Here is a 22,876-nt window from a genome sequence, read left to right on the forward strand (position 1 = left end):
TTTTCCGTTTTTTTTTTTTTTCTTCGAGCAGGGGATTTTTTTTTTAGAGAGCAGGGGAAAGGTTACTGGCCACGAGCCAATATCCGATCGCAGCTGGCGAGTTGGCGACCGGGTTTGTCGAGCACTGTATATATATATATATATATATATATATATATATATATATATATATATATATATATATATATATATATATATATACATATATACACAGTGTTCGACAAATCACCCAAAAATCTACTCGCCCAACCAAAAAATCTACTCGCCACCTAGTCCCGCCCCCAACTCCGCCCCTAGTCCCGCCCCCAACCCCGCTTTAAAATAAAATATATAAATAAAATACATTTAATAAATTCCTAGTCAGAACATTCGTTTTTGACATAAATGTATTTATTGTATTACATTATACTACAATTAGTCGTGTGTGTGTGTGTGTGTGTGTGTTTGTGTGTTTGTGTGTGTGTGTGTGTGTGTCTCAATGTCGGATCTGAGAGAGGGTGATATGAGAGGGTGACACAGGGAGAGGGTGGGTGACACAGGGAGAGGGTGGGTGACACAGGGAGAGGGTGGGTGAAACAGGGAGAGGGTGACAGAGGGAGATGGTGGGTGACACAGGGAGAGGGAGGGTGATACAGGGAGAGGGTGACACAGGGAGAGGGAGAGAGGGTGACACAGGGAGAGGGTGGGTGACACAGGGAGAGGGTGACAGAGGGAGATGGTGGGTGACACAGCGAGAGGGAGGGTGATACAGGGAGAGGGTGACACAGGGAGAGGGAGACACACTCACAGACACACAGACACTCACTCAGACACACTCACTCAGACAAACTCACACTCACAGTCTGTCACTCACACACACAAAGACTCACCCGTAAGGCAGGGGGTCGCACATGGCAGCGGGGGCCTCCGCACGGCAGGAGGGCTTCTGCAAGGCAGGGGGGGGGGTCGCACATGGCAGCGGGGGCCTCCGCACGGCAGGAGGGCCTCTGCAAGGGGCCGCGCCCCCTCCAGAGTGGGACGCCGACGCCGCAGTATTCACTGATAGATGTAGAAGGGCCGGTAGGGGATTTCCCCTGCTTAGAGCAGGGAGAGGCTTCGGTGAGGGGATTTCCCCTGCTTAGAGCAAGCAGGGAGAGGCTCCGGTGAGGGGATTTCCCCTGCTTAGAGCAGGGAGAAGAGCCAGTTAGGGGATTTCCCCTGCTAACAACTGAGCTGGCCATCAGGGCCGGGAGAGATTGCTGTGAGGGGGGGGGGGGTGGCGGATGGCCCGATGCGAGTGGGGGGCGGATGGCCCGATGCGAGTGGGGGGCGGATGGCCCGATGCGAGGGGGGGGCGGATGGCCCATTGCGAGGGGGGGGTTGGCCCGGTGCAAGGGGGGGGGGCGGGTGGCCCGGTGCGAGGGGGGGGCGGGTGGCCCGATGGAGGGGTGACAGATGGCCCTGCAGGGGCCTGAGGCAGACAGGCATGGAAGGGCTGGCTGCCGGAAGGGGGAGGAGTGGAAGCGCTGAGGAGGGAGGCCACTGCTCAGAGAGCCGGAGGCAGGGTAATCTCCCCCAACAACATGAACCCGCCTCCGGCTTATTTATTTTTTTCCAGCGCGAGCGCGGTAAAAACAGCAGCGCGAGCGCGGGAAATTTAAAAAACACATGTGTGCTGCTTGGGCAATATTTACTCGCCCGGGGGTTAAATCCACCCGCCCCGGGCGAGTAAATGTATATAATTGTCGAACACTGTATATATATATATATAGCCAATAAAGAATATCACTTGTGAGCACATTCACATGTCTTAGACAGGTCTGCAACCCTGCATTCTGGGAAATGACATGCAAATGAGCACACAATGTGTCAACTTTTGCCTGGAATATCCATACACATGGAGCCCATTTAAGCAAATGTATCACCATTCACACAGCTTTTAAACACAGTATGGGACTAGCAAAGCAAGTACAGACCACTCGCAGACATGTTTCAACCTTGATATGTGTGTGTGTGTGTGTGTGTGTGTGTGTGTGTGTGTGTGTGTGTGTGTGTGTGTGTGTGTGTGTGTGTGTGTGTGTGTGTGTGTGTGTGTGTGTGTGTGTGTGTGTGTGTGTGTGTGTGTGTGTGTGTGTAGAAAGTGCCATTTTAAAACAGTCCGAAGTGCCCTCACAAGCAGGGATATCCTGAAAACCAGACCCGTTGGTGGCCCTTGCGGACTGGAGTTGGCTACCCCTGGTAAACCAAAGTGCCTCTCACACTCTCAAGCTTTAGAAAACAATTGTTTGTGTGTCTGTGTATCCCTATTAATAAAGGTTTTGTAATCCCTCACACTGATTTTAATTAACTTTGACATAGCCACAGATGGCCCACAGTAAGCTAGTCTCACAAAATACCGACTATATTCATGTGCATTATTCTGATAACAAACCATGTGAAGATCCAACTCCGCTGTCAATTCAATTATTTTAGTTCTACAAATAAATACTTTTTGTTTGACTAAATCTGAAATGTCAACAATTTTTTCTATTAATATGTGTGATCATGTGACCATGTGTGCCCATTAACTGAGATTTTCACAATAATCATTACCATTAGGACTTTAGCGTTAAAAGAGAAGTTAGATAATACTTGCTACATTTAAAAAATGTTTAACTCTTAATGTCATTTTTAATGAGTTTTAATATAATGAGCATCCTTGGATTTCTATAGCAGGTTTAGCCCACTTTCCCAAGAAGTGCAAGCTATTTGCAACATTTTCCTGTTTGTGATCATTTGTTGCCAATATTCCCAGACGTTTCAGCTGCAAACTGTAATAGATAATGCTACCTTGGTAATATAAGAATACATTTTAGTTGTTGTGTTACACTGACTGACGGATTGATTGAAACTGGAAGGCAGCCATTTAGTGAACCCTGGGAAGCAGGATCTTTGCTGATCAATCACAGAAGAACGAATTGATCGGCAGCTTAGGTAATTAGTTTTCAATAAAAGGTCATCAAGGCTGCATATATTAAAACAGAAAACTGTAAACCATAATGTTTCTCTGGTATTCTTCAGATCATTTTTTTTTTTCACTTAAAGTAAATAATGTAAATAGCTAAAATCTACAGAATTCCTTAAATGGTTTAATTGGAGAACAAAATGCCATTCTGCTGAGGATCATTCTATTTGTTCAGTTGGTGAGAGATGGGAATTCGCTGCACTTTGCACAGAATTAAACAAACGTCATTCTTGCACTAGCGCACTGTATACAACAAAAAACAAAAATGCCCAAAGCTACTTTCCAAGTTGGCAGGTCAGTTTCCACTTCATGCCTCCTTTTCAGGCACAGGCACAAGGCACAGAGGTGACCCTGGTTACATACAGGCTTTACGAAAGCGGATTCGAAGATGCCATTCCAGAGATAACGTGGACACATGCTCGGCTCTGACATTGTACCCTCCGATATCCATGTGGATCACATCTCTTGCGTTCATAAAACGCAAGTCGAATTTATACCATAGAAAAGGGACTGATATCCGGCTATCTGTCCCAATAAAAAGTTCCAACCCACAGGCAGTATAAATAATGTATAAAGGGGGAAAAAAAACGAAATCCACTATTATGAATTAAAATGAAGTGAAATCATTGGGGTGCTAGTCCTGTGCCCTAGTGTAAAAAAAACATAAGAGGGGGACCCCCCTCCCCCACTAATATCAATGGGTAATATAGCAAAATGGACAGCATCAGGATCCTAGGAGTCCGACCCACAAACAAACTATGAAAAGAGATAAATATCAGGTGCAGTATAAGCACAAATGCAATCATATTTATTACAAAATCGCATACAAAACAACCATAAAGAAGGCACGAAAACGCGAGAAAAGCCCGCGCTGCTGTCACCTGAGAAGTGTAGAAGGAAGAGCAGAAAGAGAAATACACAGAGCACTGTAAGTCAGTGTAACTGCGGCAGGTCAGTGCCACCTCATGTCTACACATTACCAGGAAGCACTTTCTCACTCACCCACTGGAGATACCATGGAAGTTAGACCCTTGGGGATTTGGGCAGTGAAACAAAGGATAATGATCCAACCACCACTGCCACCTGTTGTAGCCTTTAGATGAGGGGTGTCAAATTCAATCATCAAGAGCCACCAACAGGTCACATTTTAAGGGTATCCCTACTTCAGCACAGGTGGCTCAGTCATTTTGGCTGAGTCACCTGTGCTGAAGCAGGGATACACTTAAAACCTGACGTGTTGGTAGCCAATCGAGTTTGACACCCCTGCTCTAGATCCTCCAAGTATCAGTTATCCCCAGTACCTCAGATACACCCTCCTAATCGCGGTCTGATTGCTTTTTCGTGACTTTTCATGGTCGTCTTATATTTTGTAATACTTTTGTACTCACGCTGTGCGTTTATTTATTTATTACTATAAATGTTTCTCGGTTTTGATGCACCAGGATCCTGAAGTAGTCCATTTCACGGTTTCCTATAGATATAAGGAGGGGAGGGGGTGGGGGGTTCCCCTTTTTTCTGTTGTTATGCCCGGTTATACAATACCATTCTCATGATCTGAAAATCCCCAGGAAGCTTTCCAGAGAACATCAAGTTCTGCTATTTGCAGCAGTGACAATGTTAAACTATTTGGGCGCTGGAGGAGCTTGCTGTGAAATGCCTTTTAAGCTCCTCCAGCACTGGTCTGCACAAGCCCCATTCTCCCTGCCCATCTCAAACAGAACAGTCGTTGGTTCCAGGTTCAGACAAAGCATGTGGCTTTTACTGCAGTGTCATAGTCTCATGGGACATTATGTTCAAAGCATTCAATCCAAACTGGCGTCTGGGTAAAACGTAAGAGTGATTTTCAGTTTGGGTTTAGCAATTTGTAATATTGTTTTCTACAAAAAATGGGAACTTTTGGTTATTTGCCGATTGGAAATAAAGTCTGTTTGGAAGAGGTGTGTGAGATTTTAGCGTTGGGGCTCGTGAAACTCTTATTGACCCCTGCATCGCAACAAGACATAAGCCTCTTCATTGTCTTCAGTACATTGCAAATGGCATAATAATAAATACCACAGCCTTGTGTCACCGCTCTCCCAGCCCTTCTACATTGCAAGCGTCTCAGAGCAGGAACCTCATTATGTTTTAAATTGTATGTATTTTATGTTTGGTTCTTGTCCCTAACCCCATACTGTACTGCGCTGTGGAATATGTGGGTGTCATATAAAAGATGATAACCCATTTGTGTGGCCTCACCAATAGAAATGAACTCAGGAGTTTCAGGGTATCACTCTCATAATTATATAAATATTCCTTAAAGCAGCAAAACATGTGAAATATGATATGGTTTATTTTAAATAAATCACTTTTGTACTGTTGGATAATACTTACTGCATTATTATTTTGGGGTGGGGCAGGGGGGAGTTATCATTCAAATGACATTATGAGTTTGAATATACTGAGCATCCTTTGACTTCTACAGCTGGTTTTAACACACTTCCCCAGCAGTGCAAGATCTTTGCAACACTTTCCTTTTTGTGACAATTTGTTGCCAATATTCCCAGCAGTTTGAGCTTCAAACTGTAACAATAGATAATGTTACTCTAATAATATACGGATACATTGTAGCTGCTGAGTTACACTGACTGAAAGATTGATTGAAAATAAAAGGGGGCCATTATGTTAGACACACAATCATGATTTTTGTTTTTACAGATTTATAACAGAGCACCAAACGATTGCCAGCTTAGATAAGAATGTAGAATTATGCACTGTCACATGCTTTACATATTAAAAGAAGGGGGGAAAGGAGGGATGTTGTATTCTTTAAATGCATCACTGAACCCTCGTTGGTGTACCCTACTTTTTTTTGTACTGCATCACATCATCTTATTATAATATCATTCTTAATAAATGATAATGCAGTGAATTAAACTGAAAAATAAAATATTTGGCTGACTTTTGTAATACGGTATTTCATTGTGCAGCCTTGACAGATGATAGAGCCTGAGAACATGTCCATATGCTCCAGTGTTTTTAGCCAAGAGCACTGATTAAAGTTTGTGGTGCAGGCACCCGGTAGTAGTACAGAGCCAAACAGAAATTGCCATCCCCTGTGTCCGGCGGACGCCAGAACCAAGGAGAACGGAGAGCGGTAATCCGGCTGTTTGAATATTGGCGCCAAATGAGAGAACGGAGGCTGCTGACCTTAAACCTTTAAAATCGGACCCATTACCCTAAAACTCCTAACCTCAACGCCTTACCCCAAACAGCTTAACCCTTTACCCTAACATTACCCCTAAGGCCTCGTTTAGGGTGCCGGCTTCGGAGGGAGGGCGCGCTTACGTGCGTGCTGCCGTCCGAAACAATGTATTGAAAGCGAATTGTGGTTGTCAGGGTAGCAGCTGCCCTGTCTCCGAAGTACGGAGTTGACGCTGGCTACAGTTTCAATAACAACCCAAGCTGCAGCAGCGTCACTGGGACCTCGGCAGCCAATGAAATCATTCTTGAGAATGATTTCAAGACAGCAGCTTCGATCCCTAACCTCAGGTCTGTAGCCCCTCCCCCTCCTCACCTCCTCAACTCTTGAAAAAGTCTGCTGGGGAGGATGTACACAAATCACTCAGCAGACTGCCGCCCTCCCTCCAACTCCTGCCTCTGGCACCCTGAACGAGGCCTAATACTAATAAAAGCTAATGCACTTAACGGCGGCGGCGAGATGTCCCTTTGCGTCACCAGATGCCGATAGGTAAAAGAGTGGAGGCCGTCATCACGCAGCCAATGCGCCACCTTGGGCTCCGCAAAGCCTAAGGCCGACCCTGCGAAAACGCTCCTACCCCAATGTAAAGGATAGTGCCCTTCAAAATGATATACATACATACCCCGGTTTAAGGACACTCACTTTAAGTACACTCGCGAGTAAGGACATATCGCCCAATAGCCAAATGGCAGCTCACGCATGCGCCTGTCAGCACGTCCTGAACAATAATACCAGCATCGAAGCTGTGCTCAAGCGGGGAGACTATAGAGCCTGTTACACATGCGTTATTTACATCAGTTATGCACGTATATGACGATTGCAGTACAGTACATGCATTGATAAGTGGGAAAAGGTAGTGCTTCACTTTAAGTTCATTTTCGCTTTACATACATGCTCTGGCCCCATTGCGTACGCTAATGCGGGGTATGCCTGTGTTACATACATGCTCCGGCCCCATTGCGTACGTTAATGCGGGGTATGCCTGTAACCTCGCTCAGCATATTATCCGGAGCAGACAAGGTTACACATTATCTCACCAAACAGACAGTTATTAGTTACCGACGTCTTACCTACGGAATATCCGGCCAGCAGGAAGCCTGCAGACCCAGACAATACCTGGAACCCCAGATGCTGGGTTCTGTGAACAATGAGGGCTATGCGAGTGATCTAAAACATAGAATAAAATGCTTGTTAATCCGTCACTGCAAAGGAGGCGAAGAAAATAGTGCTCCAGCTTATCACAGACCTGTTACCATTTTATTCAATGTTACATTAGCACGGTCTTTACCTCCCTCTACTTCAGGGGTGCTCAACTCCAGACCTCAAGACACCCCCCCCCCCCCTCCCAGCAGGTCAGGTTTTTGGGATACCCCTGCTTCAGCACAGGTGGCTAAGGCTTTGATTGAGCCACCTGTGCTGAAGCTGGCATATCCTTAAAACCTGACCTGTGGGGGGTTCCTGAGGACCGGAGTTGAGCACCCCTACACTATTTTGTGGTTACCTTTTTTTTCTACATCATTTAATAATTTCACCCCCGCCCCCCCCCCCCCCAAAAAACCCTCCATATAAAATATAAATACAAAAAAAAAGTAAACAAATACATTGTGGCAAGAATTAAATTGTCCCCTTTATTGTAAGAAATAAAACATTGGCATTTGCTTTTTTCAAGTAATTCAACAAGTGTACAGTTGTTATTTGAGTGCACTATGTACACGTGGTTGCTAGAAGTCCTGTGTCTATTCTTAGGCGAGTAAACATTACTTTAGAGCGATAAGTGAAACAGGGAGTTTTTAGCACAGTGATACGGTACAATTTACCCTGGCAGCAAAGAGTCTTATACAGTATCTAATACCCTGCACTGAAATTAGCCTCGGTTACAGCTCCTCGTGCGGCTGTCAGCCCGCTGTCTTGTTGCTGCACATTAGAAATTACAGATTGAATCTGAGTTATTGGGGTTAAAGGTGCAGTCTGACATAGGACCCAAGTGAACTAATGTTCCCCATACAGTATGTAATAGGTGATTAAAGCCACGCTTTAACTTTTGAAAGTTTTCTTGACCACGTGTGGAAATATTGTAACCTGAAATGTAGTTGTGACTTTTATGCCAACACCTTTTCTACTCGGTTTATCCTTTAGTTGTCCTGCCATGTTTTTCCAGGGGGTTATTTGTATATTAAGTCCGCCTGCATGTCAGGACATGAAACAAATATTGCAATCCAGTGAGCAGTGTGTGTGTGTGTGTGTGTGTGTGTGTGTGTGTGTGTGTGTGTGTGTGTGTGTGTGTGTGTGTGTGTGTGTGTGTGTGTGTGTGTGTGTATGAGAGTGTGTGTGTGTATGAGAGTGTGTGTGTGAGTGTGTGTATGTGTATGTGTATGTGTGTGTGTGGGTGTGTGTGTGTGTGTGTGCACATACATACTGTACACACAAAATATTTCCTCTATTTTACACAGTTACGAGAATTTTTTTTTTAAATGAAAATGATCTCCACAGTGTTATAATACCGGTGTTGGAAAAATGCCTACAGTACCTTACAGTCACATAGAAATAGTGCATGAGATATCTAAGATGTGTGTTTTTGCAAAAGCATAAAGTAGCAGAAGCATTGCACATCAATTCATCTTTAAGAACGTGTTAATTGTTACTAATCTAAATGTAGATACTAATGTCTACTTTGCCTAAATCTGCCAGTAAACACCTTGCTGTTTATAGATTGGGAAGTATTTTTGTACCTCATAAACTTGACACTATGGTTTTACTGCAGACAGTAAAAAACATCCCTGGATTAATTCCAGTGGCGTGGACTATTTGTGATCAGACAGTTCTACCTCTATTAAAAAAGGTATCATTCATGACATAGGTTTAAAAAGAAACGCTTTTGTGATTTCAACTTTTCACAAAGTTTTTTTTATGTCTACAATCAACCATAATCCATATGTGTTTATACATGTCTGTGTGTGTGTCTGTGTGTGTGTGTGTGTGTGTGTGTGTATGTGTGTGCGCGTGCGCGTGCGCATTCTTCCCTCAAATCCTATCTCACTGCTTCAAAGTGGAGGGAAGGTGTAAAGCCTGACCTGCGCTCTGGCAGTTAGTTCCAGCACCCGTGGGTGTCAATTGGGGTCACAAAGAATGGAGAAGGAGAGTGTGATAGCGGACCTGAAGATAGGTCAGAGCTGGGAAGGGAAACCTTACCAATGTAAGCTCACAGACCTCGGTCCCGCTCTCCTCTGAGCTCCGGTTCTTGACGTGCAGCCTTCTGAGGATAGGACATGGAAGAGAGGAGTTCCGGCGCCACAGCCTGTGACAAACTTCAAGGTACTTCCGGGTTAGAAGGAAAACTTTATTGAAGCCTCACAAACACACGGCTACACCACGATCTCCCCCTCAACGCGTTTCACGCTAGGAACAGCGCTTCGTCTTGGAGTGGGGAGACGTGGTCTGAGCCTGCACATTTAAAATAAAAAAGCCCGCGAAAACGGACTAACATATTAACCCCTGATATACATGACTTATTAACAATATCCAGCTAACATCAAATCTTATTCAAAGACTCAATATATCTTTAGGCATTAGTTCACACCTGATTATATTACTAAAAATGCCAGATATGCTGTGTTGTAGTAAAGTATTATCAGGGATGGGGAGGGGGTGGGGGGGGGGGGCGGTTTCAACAGTGAAGAAGCAAAAATTACATTAAAACTGTAAATCATTAATAAATAATCAATGTTTTGATCTAATTACATAATATTGAACAATAAAGCAGTCATATAATGTACTGATGTCAAAGGAAACAACGCAGGTCCCATTCAACGTTCAGTCCATTGGGCTGCAGTGTTTTAAGCGTAAAGATCCAGTGTGCTTCTCGCTGGTGCAAGAGTTTGATACGATCCCCTCCCCGTGCGGGTAATGGGATATGTTCAAGTGCTATACACTGTAATGATCCCACTGAACCCAATGAACAGGTGTTGAAGTGGATTGATACTGGATGCAGCATATCCTTATTCCGTATCAGCCTTAAATGCTCAAGAATATGAATCTTAAGGATTCTACTAGTGAGGCCTACATACTGTTTGCTGCATTTACATATCAATAAATACACGACACATTCTGTTTGACATGTGATGAATGATTGGATTTTGCACCTGCGTGTCTCATCTCGGTTGGAAAAATGTGTGGATTTAGTCATGTTAGGACAAATTTTACATTGTCCACATTTGTATGAGCCTAATAATTTAGGAAACAAAGAAAACATGTTGCCAGTTGACTTCTTTGGCCGTAACATACTTGGTGATAATGTATTCCTTAACGTAGCTGCTTTGTGGAATACCACGCGAGGGCCGGAGCACACCATATTATGGATCAAGAGATAATGTACCCCAATGTTTCCAAATAATGGATTTAATTGCCCCTGCTTGCTCACTGTATCCCGTGATGAAGTAGGGTGCATCGGTGTTCTCCACAGGATATTTTTGTCTGGATTGGCTCTTATCCATGTTGATTAGAGACTCTCTATCAGTAGAGAGAGCTAGAATAAAGGCCTGATCAAGATCCATAACTGTATATCCTCTTGACAGAAATCTCCCCTTCATCTCATCTGCCCTGGCTGACTTTGTTCGCAGGGCGGATGAGATGAAGGGGAGATTTCTGTCAAGAGGATATACAGTTATGGATCTTGATCAGGCCTTTAATCTAGCTCTCTCTACTGTTAGGGAATACATTATCACCAAGTATGTTACGGCCAAAGAAGTCAACTGGCAACATGTTTTCTTTGTTTCCTAAATTATCCCCCTTCCCTGTTCCCCTGTTATTCTTGGCCAAAAATATATATATATTTGAATCAGTTTAATTATTCGCTATGTGCTATATGAGTATGACATTGAGATATAGCTGATACAGTTACTTTAATAAACTGTGCTTATAGTTTATTATATTTTTTCTAATATAGTCCTAGATGTCAGTTTCTTTGGTCAAATGTTGCATAGGTTGCTTTTTAGATATCCCTGATAATACTTTACTACAACAGCATATCTGGCATTTTTAGTAATATAATCACGTGTGAACTAATGCCTAAAGATATATTGAGTCTTTGAATAAGATTTGATGTTAGCTGGATATTGTTAATAAGTCATGTATATCAGGGGTTAATATGTTAGTCCGTTTTCACGGGCTTTTTTTATTTTAAATGTGCAGGCTCAGACCACGTCTCCCCACTCCAAGACGAAGCGCTGTTCCTAGCGTGAAACGCGTTGAGGGGGAGATCGTGGTGTAGCCGTGTGTTTGTGAGGCTTCAATAAAGTTTTTCTACTAACCCGGAAGTACCTTGACGTTTGTCACGGGCTGTGGCGCCGGAACTCCTCTCTTCCACGGTGTCAACTGGTGTCCAAGAATAAGTAGCGTGGCACTTGTGCTGGTAGGTTCAACCATACTATGAAAGTTTGAGCAGTATACCCGGATAAAGTGGGAAAGGTATTTGCTAACATGCAAATGGAGCCGCAATGGCAAGTAAAGGCTCAACCCTGAAATATGGAATACACCAAAAATCAATGGCCTTCAGTCTCAAAAGATGAAAGATTCAGTTGGTAAGTATAGTTACGGGAACAGGAGGGAATGTGGAGACAGATTGGTAGAATTTGCAGAATGTGAAAACCTCTACATCATGAATTCATTCTCCAATAAGAATCCAAAATGGAAAATGGGCACGGAGTGGATCCAATGGAACCAAGAATGAAATGGACTACATCCTGCTAACAAGAAACACGCGATTAAAGACTGCACAGTGCTTCACCGTTTTGACACCAGGAGATCATTTATTGGTTCGCCGCGAATTACATCTGAATGCAAAGACGGAAAGAAGACGAAAACAATCAAAAACCTCAAGAATAACAGCAGAGAATTTCAACTAGAGCTGAAAAACGGCTTTAGCTTTCTAAAAATGTATGGGGACACTTTAACAAACGATTCTGAAGAATTTATGAAGACTGTAGTTGAAAGCGCAGTGCAAAACTATTCATAAAAGCATAACTGGAGATGTAAGAACATTGAACTAATATAGTGAGGAAGACTTTTGACGATAACCAAAGCTTAAAGGCGAAGCAACGACTTATCAGTGGAAAAAGCAAATCATTGCACTCAAGTTGAAGGATCAACAATAAATGAGTTTGCACTTGTCATAAAGAGAGTTGAGGACTTCTAGATGAAATTCTACAAGAACACAGATTACACAGGAAATAATCCAGCAGAGGAAGAGCACGAAGAAACCACTAATGATATAACATGCGTCCTTCCAGAAGAAGTGGTGAAAGCAATATGAAGAATGGGAAGGCTCCCAGGGAAGATGGGATACAACTGAAATCTTGAAAGAAGCCGGGGAAGAAGTAGAGAAAATCCTTGCAAAACTCTTTACATGATACTTTAAGAAGAGGAAAGTTCCAGAACAATGGAGCAATGCCATAGTTATCCCCATCCAAAGGTGACAAAGAAGACCTCAAGAACTACAGACCAATCATTTTACTTCCAATTACTTGCAAGATTGTTATGAAGATACTCACTAATCGGCTGCACAGACCTTGGACTTCGCCCCAGCCTAGAGAACAAGTGGGATTAATATGTTACAAAAAAGCAGTTGATTTTTGTCTACCCCTCAGTGGTTCTAAAAGCATTGAGAAGACACAGTTTTGAAGAAGTGTACATTGATATTATAAAGAACATTTACGAGATACAAGCAAGATAAGGATCAGCGAGGGAGTGCGGCAGGGAGACACTATGTCATCAAAGCTTTTAACAGCAACACTTGAAGAATTGATCAAGACATTGAATTGGGAGAAAATTAATCAAAATAAACGGTGAATACTTGAGTCGCCTACGATTTGCAGATTGCATTGTTATTTGACACAAGTGCAGAAGACCTACAGCAACAAATCAGAGAACTCGCCGAACCAATTAAATAAAAAAAGGGGACTACATATGAATCTCAGCGAGACCAAAGTGATGTTCAACAAATGTGTCAACTCTGTAAACATCGAAATAAATAGGTTAGAACTAGAAGGCGAAGACGGTCTACCTCAGTCGCTAAGTAACAATGGATGGGAACCTATGTGAGTAAAGAAACAGAAGAATGAAGATCGGATGGAGCGCATTTTGAAGAAACAAGACAATCTTTCAAGGGAACCTGCCACTGTGCCTCAAGAGAAAAAGTTTTTGACCAGTGTATTTTGCCCATGCTCGCGTATGGATGTGAAACTTGGTGCCTAACTGGGAAGATAATTCAGAAGCTTCAGATAACTCAAATAAGTATGGAGAGATGTACGCTGGGTATTATCCCAAGAGACAGGAAAAGAAATGACTGGGTTCAAAACCAAACTAAAGTCTGTAACATTACCACAAGGGTGAAGAAATTAAAATGGCAGTGGGCCGAACATATTGCAAGAAGAAATTACCATCATTGGACAAAGATGGTACTTCACTGGATTCCAGGAGAAATTAAAGGACCAAGACAACGACCAAAAGTAAGATGGGAGGATGAAATCAGAAAATGTGTTGGAGCGCCGTGGAGAAGAGAGGCTTGCAACCACAGTGCCTGGTTGTCATCGACGAAGCCATACTGCAAGTGATGAAACACATTGACTTTTCCAGCCGTCGTGATATTGGTGACGTCATCACGTTGAAGTCAAGGTTTTTGAAGAGAGCCATGAGAATGAAGTCAACCAAGATGACTATACCAGACTGGTGGTGGAGAAAAACAAAAAAGCAACTTTACAGCTCGGTTGCAGATCTTTACATCGGTCTTAATTTCCATAACCTGCGGACTAATCTCCTCTCTGACCCAGGACGGCCAGTAACAAGCAAAATCTTCTCTATATGCCGATTTTCTCTTTTAAGTTTGTAAGTAAGCCTTTTTCTGATGCTGTGCTATTAAAATGTATTACTTTTTTACACAATGGAGCGTGCATCTTATTTGTGTTTTGTAGATATATACATATACACACACACACACACACACACACACACACACAGAAAGCTTTAGAGAGACACAGAGACAAATCCACCATCCTGGACAAAGTAAGAAAACAAACGTATAATCTGACACTGATTGAGAGGAGAGCCATAGAATCGCTAAAGGCCAACCACAACATAACAATCAAACCTGCAGACAAGGGAGGAGCTGTGGTCATAATGAACACCACAGACTACCTGCGGGAGGCGCACAGACATATCTCTGATGCAAAGTATTACACCCAACTACAGGAGGATCCAACTAAAAAATACATGACAGAACTCAACAGGATCATTAAAACACTCCCGATCCGTACAAGAGAACAAATTCTGGACATAATACCAGCTAACCCAAAACCTGGCACATTCTACATGCTCCCTAAAATGAAGAAAGAGGGTAACCCTGAGCGCCTATTACTGTATCTCTGGATCTGGCACACTGACTGAGAATATTTTTGGCTGGGTGGAAGGCATTCTAAAACTACTTGTCAGGAACACACCCAGCTATATCCAGGACACCACGGACCTGCTAAACAAACTTAATGCCATTGGCCCGCTCCCAACAGGAACACTACTAGCAACCATGGATGTAGAATCACTCTACACACACATCCCCCACAAAGATGGGATTTCAGCCTGCAGATACTTTCTGGGACTGCAGGAGCCACTCACAGAGACAGTGACTAAATGCATCGAATTTATTCTGACCCATAACTACTTCACATTTGGAGATGACACACACCTCCAGACAACCAGTACTGCTATGGGCACTTGGATGGCACCATAGTATGCCAATCTGTTCTGCGCAAAACTGGAAAGTGACTTTCTTTCCAGCTGTCACTTGAAACCCCTTATATACCTTTGGTACATCGATGACGTCCTCCGGATTTGGACATTGGTGAACAGGACCTCATACAGTACCATGAGAACTTCAATACGTTCCACCCGACCATCAACCTCAAACTCACCCATTCCCCGGTCAAAGTATATTTCCTAGACACCACCATTACTATAAAGAACAACCAACTACAGACTTCTGTATACCACGAACCTACAGACAGAGCCAGCTATTTGAGGGACAACAGCTTCCACCCCACACACACTAAGCATGCAACCATCTACAGTCAAGCCATATGATACAACCGGATATGCTCTGACACAGCAGACAGAGGCCAGCAGAAATTGGATTTCATAAACCGTGGATATAACCACAGAATTGTAGACCAGCAAATCCACAAAGCCACCAGAATACCAAGAAGTGATCTCCTTGAATACAGACAGAAAGAGACAAGCGACAGGGTACCTTTGGTTGTCACATATAACCCACACCTAGCAGCCATACGCAAGATCGCCAGGGAACTACAACCCAGTCTCCAGGAAGATACAAGACTGCAACAGATCTTCTCAGAAACACCCTTATTATCATACAGACAACCTCATAATCTCAAGAAAATGATGGTGAGGAGTAAAGTATTCAACAGTACAACTGAATGTAGGACAAGACCACGCCAGGACGCAAGATGCAAAACCTGCGCAATGCTCCTCACAGCGGGCACAGTACAAATACCACACAGGAATCTGTTGTAGAAAATCAGAGGAAGTTTCACCTGTTCCTCCAGCAATGTCGTGTACCTCATCATGTGCATGAAATGCCCAGGGGGCTGCTAATACATAGGTGAGACGGGGCAGGGGCTAAACAAGAGAATGAATCTGCATCGCCACAGCATCACACGCGGAACAAGAGACAGTCCTGTCAGCGAATATATATATATATATATATATATATATATATATATATATATATATATATATATATATATATATATATATATATATATATATATATCACACACACATACACATAAACACACACACACACATATAATATATAGGAATAAACACTTACTTTTAATTTCTAATATTTTTTGATACATACTAAAAGTATTATGGTTTCTTTTTAACAACAAAAATTAGCGCAGAAACACACTTTTTTTTTAAAGCCATTAAGGAGGCAATGCACGTTTCTAATGCTGCGCTTATAGTGACGGCGACAGCGACACGACGTCATGGCAAAACAAATGCATTGCAGCCGTCGCGTGCGCTTATAGTAAGCGCAACGCGACAGAGCGACGGATTGGTCGCGATCGCTGGAAGTCATCTCTATTTGATTTTCCAGCGACCGTAGCGTGACCGTCGCGTCGCCGGCACTATAAGCGAATCCTCATACTTATAAATTAGCCACGACTCCGATGCTAAGGAGACTACTTACATCACCTCCACTGTCCTTGAGACCTATGATATTAGGATGCGGAGACAGAGAAACTACAGCATCAACAGGTAAGTCCAGGCCAGTGTTGCCAGGTACACTGTACAGAACCACGGGGACTGGGGAGGAGTCTGCCACCTGAAATAAAACAGGAAGAATAGGAAAAGCTAGGAAGGAATATTTCCTACTGTAGATAAACATAGTTTAGGGCTTTTTAATGTAAAATCTCTGTGCAATCGGCCGAAAATCCCTTTTAACTGGAATGGGAGGCTTCGGCAGATTGCCCCTCTGGGCTTATGGAATAGGAGCCTAAGTGTCTTATAATTCATATGAGATGGGTTTCTGACAATGCCAAGATACTTTTTGAGAGTTAGCCCAGTGCTTGTTGCACATTCAACTTCTTACATCACAGAAATGAAGCAAAAAGTAAATGAATATACAATGGACACGCATGAACTACCTAAACTAACTAAAAAGGTACACATGTCCTTGCCATAATCCTGGCACTTTCTATTTGCATGTAGAATGGATAAGAGATGTTCCATATAGAGCAGGAGCCTTCCAGTCTAGAACTAGTTTAATCAAGACAATGCACAACTTAAGTGGTGAAGAGGAAGACATTAAATATCTAACTCACACACTTCAGTTACCTTAATGTAATGATGCACAAGAGCAGAGGTGGTCATTCTGCCCCGATAGTAGGATGGTGTTACTACAAGCACTGCATCTGCTCCAGACTGAGCCATCTCTACAGTCATCTCAATGGTGGCTTGGGTAGCTTGGAAGGACGAGAGAGAAGTTACGAACAGCTAACTTAAGAAAGTGCAATAGAAAGGTACACATATCTGAGGTTTTGGATTCAACTGCACAATAGGAATATGTATGCTACTCCAGTAGTATCATTCAAATTAACATAAAGTAAACCAACTATCTAGTCAGATGTGATGGCTTTCCCCAGAAGGAAGAGAACCTAGAAGTGCAGAAGAGCCTCTATTGTGTCTTGATCTCGCCTGTATTTTCACCCACACGCCACATATGGAACTACTAGAATATTATGCATTATGATTGACAAGCCGGTGTCAACCTGAAACATTTTCCCTTTGTTTTATAATGAATTAAAGCAGCGTTTCCGCTTGGGATTTGTTTTTATTTATTTATTTTGACTAGGCAGGAAGCAGGCGTTTTCAGCGCTGAACCGTGTTAATTTCAGCTCTGGGGATACCCTGCTGCCCGAGAGACACATTTGTAAAGGGTCGCCGGTGGCAGCCCCGGCTGGGCACAGAAAATGTCTGTTTAAAGGTCCCCATTCCATGGGCCAATAGGAAGCCACGACATCGTCCCTTGCGACTTCCTATTGGCCCGTGTGATGCGGGACCTTTTAAATATGATTGAGATACCTGCAGTACCTTTAGAGGCAAGTATCTCTGGGAGCAGGGGCGGAAATGGAATGAATGCGGTTCAGCTCCGGAGACCCCGTGCATACTACCTAGGGGGGGAAATATATTTATTTTTAAAGGAAATTAAATTTATTTTTAATCTAATTAAATGTCCAGTAAAACAACTAAGTTGTTAGTGTGCGTAACAACCTAGAAACCCTACTCCTTACATTCACATCCTGACCCAGCCATAAGAAGCTTCTCCTTCGGCACTGCCTGCCGGACCCGGCGTACTACCTCCACTCTCTCCTCCCTGCTCAGGTAGGCATATTCTCCATTTGATCCTTGAACAACAAACCCTGGGGGGAAAGGAAGAGTTGCAACACGACGGGTACCAAAAATAATAGTGTTGGATGATAACTTTTCTAAAACCTGTGGATTTCTTCAATCGAAATAATTCTAGCATGGGTATGAATGGGTACAGAAATGTACTAGATAAAGAGAATAATGGTGTATACGTAGTAACTATGACCCTTATTCATTATGGTGTTAAACTCTTCCTTTTGCTAGAGAAGCTTTTTGCCCCATTCATTTGAATAGCAAAGATTTCTTCTCCAGCACTAGGAAGTGGCTTCACTACATATTAAATAAGAGTGTATATATCATTTGTGTTTTATATATATATATATATATATATATATATATATATATATATATATATATATATATATATATATATATATATATATATATATAATGTGTTAGTATATATCATTCACATATGATATTCATGTAACTATTATTTCTGACCAGTTTTGCTTAATCTTTACTCTGCAATACATGTTTTCTACCAATGGAAAAGGCTGGGAACATTTACACACCTTGTCCTATTTTTGCACGCTACAATAGAAGCTGGAGACTGACATTTTATTTATAGCAAATTTGGCTTAAAGCCAAAACAGCCCTAATCTAATTCATACTCTAATGTGCTAAAGCCGTCCTGCTAATACCTTATACACCAAAACAATTTCATTTAGCAAAAAATAAATGGTGCAGAACAGATTAGCATGGGTTCTATGGGTGATTTAAATAACTAAAAGCCTTGTTAATGATGCGTTGACTCCCTGTTTATAGATGCCATAATAATTATAATTACTGTTATTGAATATATGTACTCCAATGTCTTGAAAACGATGCTTATCTAGTTGAGGTTCTGCATGGATACTCCATAGCACGGCTCTTCAACTAGTTCCCCAAAGGAGCCAGATCAGAAAACATTTCAAAGTAGAAAGGACTCAAGATTATTGCAATGTCATTTTATATGTATTTATCATCATCGCTATCATCATTTATTTATAAAGCGCCAGCATATTTTATAGCGCTGTACAATAAGGTTGGAGGACGACAACAAAAAATAAACAAACTTACATTGTTACAGTAGGTAAGAGGGTCCTGCCCCAAGGAGCTTACAATCTATAAGGAAGGGTAAGTTGAACCATAGGATACAGGGGGTACATTACATGAACAGAGGCTACACATTCATGTTAGACATTTCATGGACAGAGATAATAAATGATTATGGGAATTGTAACAGCATCTCTGACATCAGCAAACGGCAGACACCCTTTGGGGAGACTTGTGCGGTCTCATATCAAAGACGTCCTGAGGTGAAGTGATAGCAGCTGGAAGCAAACACAGCACATATACAAGGGGGGACGAGACGGTGACATCTGCAGGTTTTTCAAGCTATGTCCGTCCTTGATGAAATATACCCTGTCCATGCTGGTTTAGTGAACAGGAGCAGTAAAGAGGAAGCATGGTGAGGAGACTCGTATGTTCTCGTGTAGACTTCAAAAGTTTATATTTCAACACAAACATCTGTATCATATATATTCACATTATATTAATTTGCAAGTGAGCATTTTAGCGTGGAAAACTGCACTCAGCTGCCAATGCACTGCTATGAAATTAGAAGGAGCATAACATCTAAGGGCTCGTTCAGGTTGCCAGCTGAGGACTCGGAGGGCGGGAGGCAGGCAGTGCTGGGAGTTTGCTGGGCGACATGTGATTATCCCCCAGCAGACTTTTCAGCGTTGGGGAGGGGGCGGGGCTACAGACGGCAGGGTAAAGTATCCAAGCTGCAGTCATGAAATCATTCTGAAGAATGATTTCATTGGCTGCCTTGGTCCCTGTGACGCTGCTTCAGCTCCAAGAAACGAAATTTTCGTTTACTGAAGCTGTCGTCAGCAGCAACTCCTGGCTTCGGAGGCAGGGCAGTAGCTACCCTGACAACAAGTATTCAAATTGAATACTTTGTTGCTCACGGCAGCACGCACGTCAGCACGCCCTGCCCCCGAAGCCAGCACCCTGAACGAGGCCTAAGCATCACAGGCCTCCAGGAGTCAACATTTCCTAACATTGAAATTGCTTTAGGAATTTTCCTATCAATGACGTCACAATGTACGAAGGTGAAAGATCTTTCTCAAAGTTTAAACTTAGTAAGAATGAGTTCCTCCTCCTCCTCCTCCGCTAATTCAACCGAGACTGACCGCTCTTTCCTTGATGACAATCGAATCAGATATACTGTCCGTCATAAAATGGAATTGAATAGTTATTTGTGACTTTGCAAATACAAACAGCAATGCATGTAGATAAATACAATGTTTGTGTTTTTTGTAATATTTGCAGAATTTCAATAAGTTTTGAATGTTGTTCAATAAAAAACGCTGTATTTGTATTTAAATGTGACGTTTGTGGGTGGGGCCCCCAGTTTACCCTTGGCCCCAAAAATTCTTAAAATGGCTTTAAGCCAGGGGGTTAAATGGGACTCCATGGGACTTGCTGGTTTGGGGGGTGAGGTGAAGGGGGGGGGGAGGTGGGGGGAGGTGAAGGAGGTGGGGGGAGGTGAAGGGGGGGGGGGTGAGGTGAAGGGGGGGGTGAGGTGAAGGGGGAGGGGAGAGGTGAAGGGGGAAGGGAGAGCTGAAGGGGGGGTGGGGTGAGGTGAAGGGGGGGGGTGAGGTGAAGGGGGGGGGTGTAGAGAGAGAGGGGGTTGGGCCGGTATTAAAGGGGTTGCACCCCATATGGCCACCCCATGACCTCACCAGGGAGGCAAGGGGTTAACTGGACTGCGGTCCAGGTATGTGGTTTACACCTTGTCATGTCATGAAAATGTATGTTCCCCTGTTCCCATGTTTCATTATAATCCTGTATTTTAATGTTTTAAAGTGCATTTCTGTATCTCCAGGTCTGGAGGTCGCAGAGAGTTGATATTTGGCCAATGTGTGGAGTCACTGTAGGCATTAAGAACTGGCAAATTTCAACACACTGAGCCCACCAGAATAGAACTTATTAATATGTGTAGATATTAAAGTGTATATGTATGGTATTTTGGGGGGGTGAGGGTGCAGCTTTAACACAGAAGGTCCTGAGCGGCTCGTCACATATGCCCATCTGTGAGCTGTAACTTGTGTGTGTGAAAGGGTTAATAATTCTAGCTATTCCGTGGACTCATTTACCGCCCTGCAGGACCCTCAAAATTAGCAATATCTCCCAAAAAACCTTCACACTACACCTCAATACGCTGCCACAATCTAGAATAATACCCTAATAAACACAGGCCTGGCCCCTTTTAGATAAACCTCTCCAGCGATACAAAAAAAAATTGGTGCACAGAAATGTCACAAGGCCATTTATAAATCACACTGCAGGAAAATGATATAAATCAAATTTATATATAAAAAGGTTTCTTACCAACTGCAAGGAATTGCACTAAAAAATGTGTGTATGTGATAGATACAGTAGATAGATACAGTAGATAGCTATCTATCCTATCAGACACACTCACACATTTATTGTACCATTTTGTGTGCCTGCTTTTTTTGACCCTTGTACATAATACACTTTAGCAGAAGCACACACACACACAAAAAATATATATCAGTCCAGAGAACAAGGCACACGCGTGTAGATAAAGGTGGCAATGGGGTGCAGACCATCCAAGTGTCAGCACATCTGATATGAGAAAACAGGACAGGCACTCCAAGATCCAAAGGTGAAATGTATTCCTCTGGATCTTGGTGTGTGTGTGTGTGTGTGTGTGTGTGTGTGTGTGTGTGTGTGTGTGTGTGTGTGTGTGTGTGTGTGTGTGTGTGTGTGTGTGTGTGTGTGTGTGTGTGTGTGTGTGTGTGTGTGTGTGTGTGTGTGTGTGTGTGTGTGTGTGTGTGTGTGTGTATACACAGAGAGAGAGAGAGTTGCAATACACACACACACACTTCTGACATTAACCATACATACCACGGAAAGGGAGGTTAGAGTATCTCTGTAGGTTTTCTTGCAGCTTGTCATAGTCCACGTGTTCCTTTGTGTTGAAGGGAGTTGAGATCGGAGGGTAAATCCCCCTGATGTGCAGCTGAGAGGGAGAGGTGAGATTGTGAGCTCTGCGGGCTCCTGGCCGGTGCACAGAGGGACATGTAACCCGGGCCCAGGCAGGGAACACACTTCTCATCAACATCCTCCTAATCCCTCCACTCTGTCTGTCCCCTGCCCACTGTCCCCGGCGGAGACTGCTGGAGAGCTGGGGCTGCTAATCATTAATACCCAGCTCACATGTCCCATTCACTTTCTGGGGGGAGACCTGATAATGAGGAACACACACATAACCTCTCCGTTCAGTGTAACCAGCGAGTGCCAGTGGGGTTACTGTGTGCTTTATTATTGTAACTTGTACTCTGCATGATATGAGAGGGGTGTCCCTTCCCAGCGGGGTGCTCAGTGTCTCCTTGATTTGTTTGGAAGCAACAGGAAATGTCTGTGTTGTTTTGCAAGAACTGCACAGGCAAAAGGAGAGAGAGCTGTAATCCCTGGTTAGGGGAGATTTATTGTTTCATTTTTTTCCCTCTCTTCATTATCTGTGAATAATAACAACCCCGCTCATTTTATAAATCTGATTCACATTAACCCTTCAATGCCAGAGAGGGCTGCAAACACATTGCCAGGGCAGATTGTCCATGTAATGTCTTATCCAC

General features: G+C 43.1%; 1 protein-coding gene across 1 annotated transcript in view; it reads right to left on the bottom strand.

The window, feature by feature from the left end:
* The window catches only part of HOGA1 (4-hydroxy-2-oxoglutarate aldolase 1), a 33,257-nt gene extending 10,724 nt beyond the window's left edge, over nucleotides 1–22,533 (bottom strand). The window contains exons 1-5 of the mRNA XM_075612375.1: nucleotides 22,146–22,533; nucleotides 18,083–18,211; nucleotides 17,127–17,254; nucleotides 16,480–16,614; nucleotides 7,292–7,388 (exon numbers count right to left, since the gene is read on the bottom strand). Of these exons, the coding sequence (XP_075468490.1) occupies nucleotides 7,292–7,388; nucleotides 16,480–16,614; nucleotides 17,127–17,254; nucleotides 18,083–18,211; nucleotides 22,146–22,362 (706 nt within the window). The 5' untranslated portion in view covers nucleotides 22,363–22,533. The remainder of the gene's footprint in view (nucleotides 1–7,291; nucleotides 7,389–16,479; nucleotides 16,615–17,126; nucleotides 17,255–18,082; nucleotides 18,212–22,145) is intronic.
* Between the last annotated feature and the right edge of the window lie 343 nt (nucleotides 22,534–22,876).

Source organism: Ascaphus truei, chromosome 8 (genome assembly GCF_040206685.1).
Source record: "Ascaphus truei isolate aAscTru1 chromosome 8, aAscTru1.hap1, whole genome shotgun sequence".
NCBI lineage: Eukaryota > Metazoa > Chordata > Amphibia > Anura > Ascaphidae > Ascaphus > Ascaphus truei.